This window comes from Parambassis ranga, chromosome 5 (genome assembly GCF_900634625.1).
Source record: "Parambassis ranga chromosome 5, fParRan2.1, whole genome shotgun sequence".
Lineage (NCBI taxonomy): Eukaryota > Metazoa > Chordata > Actinopteri > Ambassidae > Parambassis > Parambassis ranga.
The window spans coordinates 20,692,254-20,705,305 of NC_041026.1; the positions used below are offsets into that span (position 1 = coordinate 20,692,254).

The following is a 13,052-nucleotide window of genomic DNA, read 5'->3' on the forward strand; positions in this document are numbered from 1 at the left end:
GCTCTATTAGAATTGAACATGACCACCACTGGAAACAAATATTTTTTACGTAATGATGTACACTAAAGTAGAGAGAAATTGTGACACAAGTAAACTGACTTGAGAGAGATATTATTTTATTCTAGAGATGCAAACACTGTTATAAAACATCTGTGCTACAGAAAAGTCAGAGACACACTCAGATGTCACAGAATGTCACAACTCATGGCCCCAATATTTCACAAACATTTTACAAAGAGTAAGCGACATCTTCACAGATCTGTAGATACAGTGCAATAACAAATCAATGAATCCAGTTAATAGCTGGGTTTGCTCATAACAGTAAAGTTAAGTAAATTAGAAGGCATCAAGCATATGAATCCCGTTTTGTATCTAACCACCCAACAGTCCTTGAGAATATGCCTCAACATTAGGCCAGCTTATTACAATAGCTTATTTGCTGGGATATTATTGCCTCTGCTGGAGGATGAAAGTGTTAGCCATAAGCCCCGCATGTGTATATAACAGTTCTTACACTGTAGATTCTAAAATGATAGCCAGCCAATATTTAATCTAAACTATTCATATAACACAAGTGTGTACAGGGAAGCTAATGTAAAGCAGGTAATTTTACAATGTTAAAAAAGTTACCATTTTAATCTGTCAGATTGATCTCATTGACATTGAAGATTTGAATTGCTCTAATGTCATTATCAATATGATTCCAGACCAATATTATTAATTGTTTTGCTGATTATGCCTGCACCTGTGTTAAGATCATTAGACAAATGCATATTGGTATTTGACTGACAGGGGGAATATGAGCCAAATCAACAAGAAGAAAAAAAACAACAATAACAACATAACAACAGCTACATACTGGTGCATCCTGTTAAGCAAAACTATAAATAGTTTCAAGTAAAGGGCTCGGGTTAGCATTAACTTCATCCTCATATACTGCTGGATTCTAAAATCAGAAAACTAAACTGTAAAAGTGCTTTGGCAATAATTCAAGTCTTTCACTTTCACCACATATACAGGAAATCATAAGATATTTGCTGAGTTAAGAAAAAATCATAACAGGTGCTTTTAACATTTATGTCCAAAGTTTTACCCAGAACTAAAAGTTAAACATATTTTTTATTATTATTATTATTGTCCTTTTTGTTTGCATGCTGCTGTGTATAATTATGATATTTATTGCCAGTAAATCCAACACAATGGGTCCATTAATGTTAATCTGTTACAGCTCTGGTCAGTTTTTAGTATTTTGAGTATTGCTGCTCACAGTAGTTGCTATTGTTATAATATAAAAAGCTAATTTCATTATAAAACTGGGACTAAGAAATGTAATACTAGCCTTTCAAATGTTTTTTTTTATTTTAGTAAGTGGTAAAACTGATAAAATGTTTAAATGGCAGACTATGCACAACAAGACTGTATCTTGCATGTTGTAATTTACAAAGTAGTAGAGAGTATAAAAACTACTGCTGACAGTAGGCAAAAACTCTGACCTAAAATACTGATAGGTTTGCATGTTGTTCTCAGACTCCTAACAAAGCATCCTGTGAGCCCATATATGCAGAGCAGGGCCATCTCTTCTTAGGTCAGCATGAAAGGAAAAATACAGGGCACAACAGAGCACATATTCACAATCAACGGTCCTGACAGAACTTTCTGTGACAGAAATAACAAAAGCCCTCCAGGGACTCCAGAGGCTTTCTTCTGTTTTGGGTTTGTTCCCCCCACCCTCCCCTCCACCAAAAAAAACCCAAAAAACAACGCCACTGCGCCTATCGGAGGGAGCCTCAACTGGTACGAGGAAGCGACAGAAGAAGTCACCCCACTGCTGCTATGTCCTCCAGCCACCAGGGGATAGCAAGAAGCAGATGTTAATCAGCATGTGGGAGCAGCAGGAATGCACAGGCATCCTGACAGACTGCACTGAATTTAGTCTTGAAGAGCCTTTGAGTGTGAAGACGTTTTATTCTAAGAGGTCCTATGAGGAGACACAAGCAATACAATTGAGTTAATAGGTTGTAATTGGATGCAAATAAAGTAGTGCCTTTAACCCCACGTCACATACCTGATCTGAGTCTTCATTGTACTGTGCTTTCCCTGTCTCCATGTAGTGAGGGTCAATATCATCTACTCCTTCTATTTTGTTACCTTCAACATGTTCCCTCATAACAGAGTATCTGTGTACAAGGAACCTGATGACAGACAAACATGCATGTGTGAGTGAAACAGAGCTGGATGCATGTTGTTCATTGGTGTGGGTGGTAACATGAAAAACAGAAAGGTTAACTGACCGTCCTCCACAGACGTACTTCTTAACCAGCCAAACACCCGCCACAGCACTCGTCAGGAGGATTGCTATGACAACCATCACTATGACAGCAGTGTTGGGGGAACTGCTTTCAGTCTGTTGAGAGAAAAAGGGCTGAACATGTGAAGACACACACTGCAGTGAGCACATCTCCCTCAGCTTTAAGTGTAGTCAAAGTAGATTAATAGGCAGGAGCGGATATTCATGACTCTGGTATGTGGGAGTAATTCCATTTGACTCTCCCACATATATTTAAAGATCCAAACAGAAAAATCTGTTTAAATGATCTTACTAAGTGTCTAATGTTCTGACTAACTCAGAATGAGTGGAACTGACCAGTGAATTGGGATGAAGGCTGTCACTGATGCACATTTTTCTCAGGTCTGTTTCCTTCCTTTGCGGCTGAAAACCTCCCTCACATTGGTTCCCTGGAATCTTTCGGTAGCTTAAATAAAAGACATGACAATAAAAAGATCACTGGATTAGATCAGATTTAATGTAGGATGTAGGGGGTCTATGAGCAGCATGGAAAATAGCATTGTCTTCATTTGTTCAGGTCATAAAATGTTTCATTTATTATTATTATTATTTATTTTTTAATTAATACATTCCTCTGTTTATTGGAAATATATTATGTGTAGTATAATTAGCCTGAGACCATTGTATATATACTAGATTTTCTTGTATACCAGTTTCACAATGTATGCCTGTTAGTAAGAGTTTCTCTGCAGTAAGGTTAAAAATCCTCACCCACTGGTCTGCAGCTGTTCAGTTGTGCCATTTAAACAGAACTCCAAAGGACGGCCCTTCATCTCCTCCTGCTCCACACACTCTGAGCTGTTCTCTGACCGGTAATACCCAAAGTCACTGTCAGACAGAACTAGGTCAGCTGTATGAAAACACACTGATGTATGTGAAGGTTTGGGGGATGAGTTAACAGTTATTAATCAGTTAATGTAAAAAGCGAGAAGGTATAAATACACATTAATGCACTGCATGCTTGCTGTATCAAAACGTATGTCAAACAGGACAAAGAAAGGAAGAAAAGCTGGGATTAAAGAGGAAGTCATGCATGATGGCACTATTATGATGTTCCATTCCATTACATAAAGGGAGATGGAGGGACATACCAGTGATAATCATCCATTGTGCACAGACAGGGCGACAGCTTCTTGGTCACTGCATAGTCCCTCCCATTCCAGCAGACAGAATCTTTCCTCAGGCGTAAGAAAGTCTCTTTGTAGCCCAGCACACAGCCATCCTCAGATCCACTGGGATCTGCAGAGTGAGCCAGCCACTCCACATAGTCGCTTTCATTACCTACACAAGTACACACGAACTTGTACTACTTGCCATAACACCAACCAAATGTCTCCCAATCTTCTCCGGTATACTTACAGTCTCTGGTGAGGAGCTTCCTGAAGTCTACGGTGATCACAACCCATCTGCTGAAGTCGTTCCTATAGCCCCACAGGCTGACAGTCATGGAGCGAGAGCCAGGCTCACTGTCCATGCCACTGAAGTGAAATGGGTCACTGGTGAAGTTATACGTTTGCCAGCACTGCCCTTCATCTGTTGAAAACCTGAGTGAGAGGAGAAATTATTAATGTGATCACTAAATACACTGAATTTAACTATACAAAAATAAAAAAAAATATTCTCACTTTATCTGGTTAACTGGAGAGTGGGTGTGCTCCACAGCCACCAGCAGGCGTCCTGAGTCCAGGATAGCATAGTGATGAGGCCCCTTGAGGGCTAACAGCCACGAATAGCCCCCATCATCAGACACGTACACATCAGGTAGGAGTGCTGACTCTGCATCGCCAATGCTGCCTGGAGACAGAGAGGGAGGCTGTGTGAAGAAACATGAAAGTGATTGTGTTGATAGTGTCTTGTGTATGTTTGTTACCGTGAGCCAGAATGAGGCCCACTGCATTGGGCTGTGAGAGCGGCAGCATGGGGACGTTCATCTTCATGGTGGTGCTGTAGGAGGCATGGATGTGGAGTCTGCACTGTAAGGGCACAGTAATGAAAGGTTTGTGTATTTGGGTTTCTCTGTGTTTGGATCAATTTAGTTTATTTTGTGAAGTCATTTTTCTATCACATAAACAAGGAGTTCATTCCCACCCTAATAAAAATGAATTATGGGAACATTTGTATGTGTTTGTCTTACTCTGTTGGGCCTGTTGGTAGAAGTGTCGGAGTTACACTGGCTGTTCTGTGGCCTGCACAGCGTCTGCCACCTGGCACCTTGGTCATAGGTGATCACTGTCTCCACTAAACCATCTACACAAATAACACAATAGAAATCTATGATATAATTCACTTCATTACTCTCAGGATAGCAGTAGATACTTGAATTCATTAACAGCAGAATATGAAATACAATCTGGACAAAACCTTTCGAGATATGTATGTCTGCTGACTCATGCTGGAATTTCCCCTTTGTGTAGAATGCACCAAGAAAGGAAAGTCACAGCTTACATTATTTATGAAAAGATAATATAACATTTGTCTATAAGGAACAAAACCAATGTAATTAAAGGTTTATTATTATAAATGGCAATATCAAAAAATAGAAATATCTACACAGCCTTGCAATCTGCACACAAATCTGAAGTTGCTGGTCGGGCTCTGTCATGTGTTAACCCACCTTCTGTGAGCACACTGGTCATGTAGACGCCTCTGAGTGAAGCAATGACAGTGAAGTCTGTGTCACTTCCTGTAGTAGTGTAGAGATGGCGCTCCAGAGACTTGGAGAACACAGTTCCTCTGTCATCTGACACATAGATGGTTCCAACACCAGAGTCTGTTCCACACAGTAAACACATACACACACACACACACACACAGGTTATAATTACACAGTTCTTTTTAAACAGGGTGTTAGTTTTCAGTGTTATCGTCATCAGCATCCATCTCAGTCCTCTTTATCAACACCATCACTAGTTCTGACCTCCGAGGTCGTCCACATGCATGAAGATCATGTCCTGATTGGCTGCCAGGATGGAGTAAAACTGCTCGTGGTTGACTGAAGGAAGCTGAGCCATGTTCCACACCTCTCCTCCATCTACTGACACATGGATTATACGCTCTGTACCCTAACACACACACACACACACAGATATGGGTCTGAGTTGATATGTACAGGTACACTTGGTATTAAAATACTTCTGATCATAGGTCTCAGCTTACACAAGCACACAGGAAAGGAAACACACACAGGTACCTTTCCAGTCATGATAGAAGCAAAAACAAATTTTCCTCCCAGTACAAAGGAGTAAACTCTTGTTGCGATGGTCTTGAAACTTCTGCCGTAGTCAGTCGTCTTCTTTAACTCCAACATTCCTTTGTCACCTGACAGGAAGAAGGCGAGGTAACCGGATATATTATTGTATTTTAATGGTGATTATGCTGTCTCCATGTCTCCACTTACTGCATGATCCATTGTTGTTTGTTGTAAAGTAGATGTGGTTCTTTGGACCCCTGTGTGTGAGAAAAAGAGAATAAATGAAGGGAGGAAAAGTTCTAATTGCACTCATAATTTTTACATCTGAGTTTACATGTAAGTCCACTTTTGGAATTTGTAGAAATCACAGATTGTGGTTATGGTTTCTTCAAAGTGCTGTGTGAGTGAAGCCCACATCAACCAACCCCCCACAAAGCAGGCTGCACTCCAAGCTCAGTCTGGTTTTGTTTGCTGCGAAAGGGGATGAAGGTTTTCACACAGCTCAAGATTCTGCTGGTTCAAGCACTGCGGCCTGAATAAGAATGCCATCGCTGACTCATGATACACTCTGACAGCAACCTCAGCTCCCTCCTTCTGCAGTCAATTTAGGTTGAGGCCTAAATGACAGCTGTGGTCACGCAGAGCTATCACAATGTTCCCACAGTGCACTGCTAACAACCACAGGCTGACACCACAACCTCATGTGAACTCAAATGAAAGCAGAGACAGGAGAGTGATCTGAACTGTAGTGGGAAAGACAGCTGTAAAAACAACAATGGACAAAAAAACACACATAAAAAAAGATGCACAGGCTGTGCACAAACATAAACTGCTTCACACCCTCAGTGATGAACAGTTTACAGCTTTGTTTGTACTGACAACACCTGTTTCTGCTTTACAACAGAAGGTACTACAGTGGCTTTTTTTTACTTACTCCTTACATTTTTGTGTTGATTATTATCCTATTGTGGTGCAATCTATGCTGCTTTTGTAGGAGCTAATGCAGAGCCAAAGCCAAAAATAAAATCTAACCTGTGCTGAAGGCTCTCAGCAGCCACAGAGCTGCCTTTCTTCCACTTCAGTCAGTGACACTGATAATAATCTATTTATTTTATTTATATTTCCATAACATGTCTTCATGCAATCAGCCTGCTCTAACCAGGCTCTGCACTTTAAAAATGATGCATGCATTTATTGCTGCTGACATGAAGGAAGGAGGACATCACTCCTTCCTTTCTCTCTGAATGATCATTTTATAGGCCGAATCTTTACCACAATGGCATAGTTATCTCACCATCTAAACAAACACACACTGTCATAGATCTTCCTCCAGGTGGCGCCAAAGTCCACAGACAGCCACAGGTCCCACTGGAAGGAAAAAAGCTTGGTGACTACAAGTATTTTAACTGATTTCTGAGCAGCCTTAAACAGACGTCTAGCATCTCTTTGTAAAGAGGGAGCTTCACCTACAGTGATGCTGAGCGTCAGAAGTACGTTGCAGTCCTCTGGGTTATATATTATCTGAATGAGGGGCTCAAACGGCAGGTCAGCTGGAACAAAAGTTATGCCGAAGTCCTGTGAGCAGAACAGTCGAAATCCTCCCATATCTGACACGTCTCCAGTCAGGATCACCTGATCAATATGGCAACGTGAGGTTCAGAGGTCTTGGACAGTTAGTCACACAAAATATCAATTTTGTTAAGTGCTCTCTGGCAATTAAGGAAACAAAACAGACATAGTAAACAAATTGAGAAAATGACTCACCTTTCCTGAGTGATCCGGACTAATGACAATGCCAAACTCCGTCTGGATGAAGGTATGGTTGATAAGATGAGTTACATCTTTGAACGTCTTCCCATAGTCTTCACTGGCACACACAGACAAGTTAGTTGCAGTTAGAGCTTCAACATATTGACAAAGAAATCCACTTTCCACTCACTGCTGACAGCCGTCAGCCAAGAGGCATTTCTCACCTCCTGTAGAGGTTAGACTGGCCGGAACGCATAATGAACGGCGGTGCCTGGAACGTTGTCAACACCAAAAGCACCTGGCAGAGGGATACTCAGAAGTCACATGACAACATCAAGACTCATTATCAGTCACAGTTTTACACTTTCATACATATAAACAAACTCACCCCTGATCCATCTCCCACCCAGGCCAGTGACAGTGAAACCACAGTGTGCACCTTAAATGTAAACTGAAAAAAGAAGCAATCTGTAAGTAATCAGCTGACACCAAACTACTTAAAACATTTGGAGGTTTGATGTGATGTTGCCTACTTAGTCCTCTGTCAGGACTTTAACTTAACAACACTCACACACAACTAAAGAGCGTTAGTAAGTGTTTCTGTTGTTCGCCACTCACTGGGCATCAGCTGAAAGGACAGGGGGAAACGTCCATACTGTCCAAAGTAACTCGGCCATTTGGATGCACTCTGCGTGTGTGACCTACATTCCTCTCTAAATGACAACGCTGAGGCCAGGGGAGCAAGACAATCACTGATATCCTCAGCACAACCACAACACACACATTGAAAGATACACACATCATCTATGTATGGGCTGACTACTACCTTCTTAGGGCTTACTTTGTAATATATTTCTCAGAATATGGAAACAAACAAATGTGTGACATTACAAGAAAGACACAAATTTGTATTTCACAACATGTCTGCAAACAGCACTGCTGTCCATTCATCCAGTGTGAAGGTCAAGTATCTGTTTTTTTAAATGGTGTATTTAGCCACAGCCCACATTGTTTGGAGCCTGCTGAAGGTTTCTCTGCTCCTTTTTTAGCTGCTGGGGCAGAGATGTTTACAAGGTGAGCACAGCCCTGAAGAGTCTGTGCACAGCTCTATAAAGCCACAGAAGATGGCCTGCTGGAAACTCCTTGTAAACAAGTCCAGTGGAAACCAGCCTGTCCAAGTCTGTGAACACGACTTTCCGTCTCTCCTGCATTAATCACTACATCATGCTCTCGCTGCCTGCCTGCCTGCATCCATCTGTTCTTTCCTATTTTGATCATTCAATTGCTTGATAAGTTATCTATCTTTCCCTTTGCTGTCATCTGTTCAATCTGTTGATCAGTGTTCAAAATAAGCATCCTGTCCTCCCAAAAGACCACAGTGTTGGTGGTTCAAACATGTCCAACCTAACAGAATAAATGATTCATCTTAATAATCTTGAAGCATGATTTGGCTTGAGCAAATTGGTTCCAAACTGTTTTTGTCATCACTGAGAGAAGAACTGTCAGTCAGTCATATAGAACAGAACATTTATCTGCTCTCTATCCAAATCATTTAAAAAGATATTACAAATGACTAAAGATACAGCAAGCGGTTGGTGCATGTACTGAGACTGCTTACAATGTAGCTCATACTATTGGCCTATATCAGCCTAAATGTAGGCCAATTTGTACTCATACACATTAATTTCTTTCTTTTTTCCAGAAACAAATGCCTATAAATGTAATTTAGAGTTTTCATATAGTGTGACCAAGAAAGCAGCTCTGATGTTACAAAGCTCATAAACAATGATTGCATCATGTCACACTGCTTATCCATTGTATGTTAACAAGATGCACAAAACAATGTCAATGAAAACATGAATATTTTTTTAGCTAGTGTAATGTTTACAATGTTACTTCTGTGAATATGAATTATCAAAGACATCTGGACAGCTGAGGCAGATGGAAATGTCATTTGTTCCACAGGATTATACTCATAAATGACATTGAAAGAAAATTATAGGATCACCTGAGTCATTGTAATTCATCCTGAGGAGAACATAAATGTCTACATTTCCATGGAATCCATCAAGATGTTTGAAACTCTGCAGCTAAGTCATCATTTGCTCTGATTATGCATGAATTTACAGTATATCTGTTAGCTCAGTAACACAAATACAGAGAAGCCTAAAAGATCCACAACAAGCCTCAAAGAATTGAGTTTAAAATGAGATGTTGATTCTCAGGCTAACAGGTTTCATGTTGTATCCCATCTTTGGATCGGGTCTTTGTAAATATCTCTACCAGCTGCTCATACACCTGTGTTAAATTTAACCAGCGAGGTGTTTTTCCACATCTGTTCCTCTGAACCCCTGACTAGACAAATACTGACTTTACCAGCTATGGTTCACTGAAACCTAAACAATCAACACCTGCTTTATATAGCCAGTGAGAGAAAAGCTCCTGTTTTATCTAAGCAGACTTAGTAAGATAAAAAATGGTAATAGTGGTTATAATAATAATAATAAATATATACATGGCCGAACCAATTGGACATGGCCTTGCAAACCAGACATGACCTCATTCTGTATCACGTGTTGAATTGTAGGGTCCAGGTCTGGTCTGAAAAAGGCTCAGCTCTGGTATTCACCATGCATCAGTACACTTCACTGTCAACATTAAATAACAATGCTGAGTGGCACACAGGCAGCTGCACATGCATCCACAGTCAGTGGGTGGGAGCACAGTGAAGTCCTCTTTCAGAGGTCAGACACTGACACAATGAGCTCCTTCTTTCCCCTGCTCTGAGTTGTAACTTTCTGCTACAGCCATGTTTGCACACAAAACTTCACAAGAGGAGGTCAAACACCAAAGGCTCTGATCTACAACACACGAAGCTCGAGGCTAATTCTCTGCTGCATATGGACACAGAGGTAGCATGAGACGTATTAATGTCCACTGGATTATATTGTTAAAGAAAACATATTTTTCAATTTTTTTCTCCAGAAAATAATTAATAGAGGAAATATCTGGCTGGTAGTTAGTGAGACTTAAACCAACAAAGTTTTGACATTTTTTGCTGAATACTTCACAAAAATCAGGGTTTTTCCTGCATAAAGGAATTCATGGCATTTTCCAAAGAGGTTTTAGTCAAAGCCAAAGGAAAATCACTTGGGTCACATCCATGCTGAATATGTCTAAATAGAAATTTATCAGCGTTACCACAGTTTTGTTATTTAAGGTATTATTTAGCAGAAATGACCAGTAATAAGAGCAAAGATTTTATTAGCCAGTAAGTAACCTAGTCAGTGCATTTACTGTAGGAGAGCTGATGATGTTTTCTGTTGTGTATTTTTTGTTTCTTAGGAAAAAACCCTAAAAAATATTAATACACAATACACACACACAACACATACCTTTCCCAGCTTCTTAGATTAATAAACATTTCCAAGCACCTCTCATTCTACAAGCCCCTCTTTTATTTTTTGCCATTTTGTTGATCTCATTGTAAGTCTGTCCTGTGTGTCAACAAACATTCCCCAACTCTGTGTGTGTGTGTGTGTTCGTGTGCAACATCAACTGCTGCTTTTCTTGGTGCTCTAACAGCTGGCTGAGACCCAGCTACGCTTCACCCTGAAAACATCGCATGTTTTTTCTCTCTGTTTTTTTTCTGACCAGCGGATGGAGCCTAAAGAAAAAAAAGCTGGTTTGTAAACCTGACAGTCAGCTAAATGTATCTCACACAAACCGACCAAACAGGTAAAATATGGTAAGGCCTTGGCAGAACATACCACAGGATTAAAAGCAGCAGGATCTGCTAATGTACTGAAGCATCTAGAGAATAAGGAGCATATACAGCCAACCTAAATGCTTCCTCTGCCACCTCTAGGTGGGCCCTGCACGTCTGAACACAGCAGACAACATCAAACCACAGCGGAGATCAGATCGAGTTCAACAGGAGAAAAATGTTTGTAAGACCGAGAAAGGCCCAAAGGAGACGGGAGGAGTCTGTTCAGTGAGAGCACACCGAATCGTTTTCATGCTCAAAAACTAGCCCAGGTGTCTGAGCCACAGAATGATGTAACGTCCACACACACACACACACACACAGGAAGCCTGTCCTGTGGAGTTCTGTCTGTAGCTTTGGATCAGGTTTGTGTTACTGAACGTTCCCCTGGACGTCAGGGTTGTTCTTGTTGCACTTCCTACAACAACATCTTCAGCACTGAAAGAACTGGGTCAGTGTTTGTTCTGTTGTAGGATAATGTTATGACTGAAGGAGATGAAGAGAGTAAAACGAATGCAGAAGGGTTTCAGAGGATGCATGTTGTCACCATGTCTATCTTCATCCCAGCAACAGATCTCAAAACAAAGAGATGCATTATCAGACACAATGGATGTGACCAGGATGACCTACATTAATCCAGATCAATTAGAAAAACTGGTGGAGCACAAACTGCTGTCGTCAATAAATTATTTCATTGGTACAGTGATTTTTGACAGAAGTACTTTATCCATTGTTTGTTTTTGTTTATTGTAGCTTTGTAAATTAATTGATTAGTCAGTTAATGGACATTAATCAGCCTTATTATCTAATACTTTAAAATAAAAACTCTAAATGTTCTCTCTGACATGAGGATTTGCTGCAGTTCTTGGACCTATGTGTCAGTGAGCTGTGTTCCTACTGTTGATGAACTGTTGTTCAGACAAAACAGGCAAATAGAAGACTTCAATGAGTATTCAAGGAACTTCCAGATTTACTGATGGCAGAAATAATCCTTGTCTGTCACCCCTGTTTCAAAATGGCTGGTTGGGCTCTGCAAAACATTTTGTTTAAACTGTGAATTGAGAAATAAAATGGTTAATATATCTGAGAACTGATGAACTTTAGTCTAAATGTCTGTTCTGACTCCACTAAAACATTTTTTAAATTTAAGGTCAAGTTAAAACTGGGCATCCTCCCACCTGACTGCAACCATCAGATATTTGGTACATTTGGTACTGACCATCAAATTATCAATATAAAACCTATTGGTTAATCGATAATAGTGTGAGTATATAATAATAAATTATCTGGACTTTATGAGCAGCTCCATGTGTCCGCGTTCACCCTGTTACTATCAGACTACTTTAATCAGATCGTGATGGCTTTGAAGTCACTCACAGTGTGGGTGCTGTTCAGCAGGACTGACTCCACTCCAGCCAAAGCTGCACATGTCTGTTCATTCAGTCCTGCGCTGCTTTTCGACAGCTTCGTCCTCTCCAAAACATGTCGCTCCTCATCATCACCAAACTCCCTCCGCACGTCTGACAACTGCTCTCCCTCCTGTTGATGCCCGCCCAGCGCAGACGACAACAAACCGAGCACCAAGATGCAAGACACGGAAATCATGATAACAAGTCTGCACAACTTGTTGAGACTGTACGAGAAACTCAACTGTCCCACCACCACTTGGCTCCCCACATGCCCCCCTCATCACCGAAAAGCATCTTCAACAACGGCCCATCCACCGCGGCTCCGGATTGGTCAGAACCAGAATAAGCTGCATTCTGATTGGACGGCAGGAATTTCCCTCAGAGGAACGTCCAGACGTTCACTGGTGTTAAACTGCCCCCGTGTGGAAGGACCGCGCAATGACCAGAAAACACTTGATTACTGGGAGGATTTATTCTGTGAATTTGTTTGGGATTCCAAGAAAGAGGAGGAAAACCAGAACAAACAGTCTTTAGAGTGCACAAGAGGTTGTGTTTGTTTTTTTCTAATGAAAAACATAAATCTTTTTTGTA

At 40.7% G+C, this 13,052-nt stretch overlaps 1 protein-coding gene across 1 annotated transcript; it reads right to left on the minus strand.

Annotated features, from left to right (window-relative positions):
- Positions 1 to 95: 95 nt before the first annotated feature.
- On the minus strand, positions 96 to 12,702 carry LOC114436735 (sortilin-like). The gene is made up of 20 exons (XM_028407152.1): positions 12,430 to 12,702; positions 7,675 to 7,737; positions 7,511 to 7,584; positions 7,302 to 7,404; positions 7,008 to 7,169; positions 6,832 to 6,905; positions 5,745 to 5,794; positions 5,538 to 5,665; positions 5,265 to 5,409; positions 4,962 to 5,117; positions 4,482 to 4,594; positions 4,218 to 4,320; positions 3,973 to 4,141; positions 3,707 to 3,891; positions 3,439 to 3,628; positions 3,059 to 3,175; positions 2,645 to 2,753; positions 2,292 to 2,404; positions 2,066 to 2,192; positions 96 to 1,978 (listed from the first exon to the last, which is right to left on the minus strand). Exons 1-20 carry the CDS (start codon positions 12,655 to 12,657, stop codon positions 1,964 to 1,966), a joined length of 2,424 nt encoding a protein of 807 aa, XP_028262953.1. The 5' UTR covers positions 12,658 to 12,702; the 3' UTR covers positions 96 to 1,963.
- Positions 12,703 to 13,052: the final 350 nt, after the last annotated feature.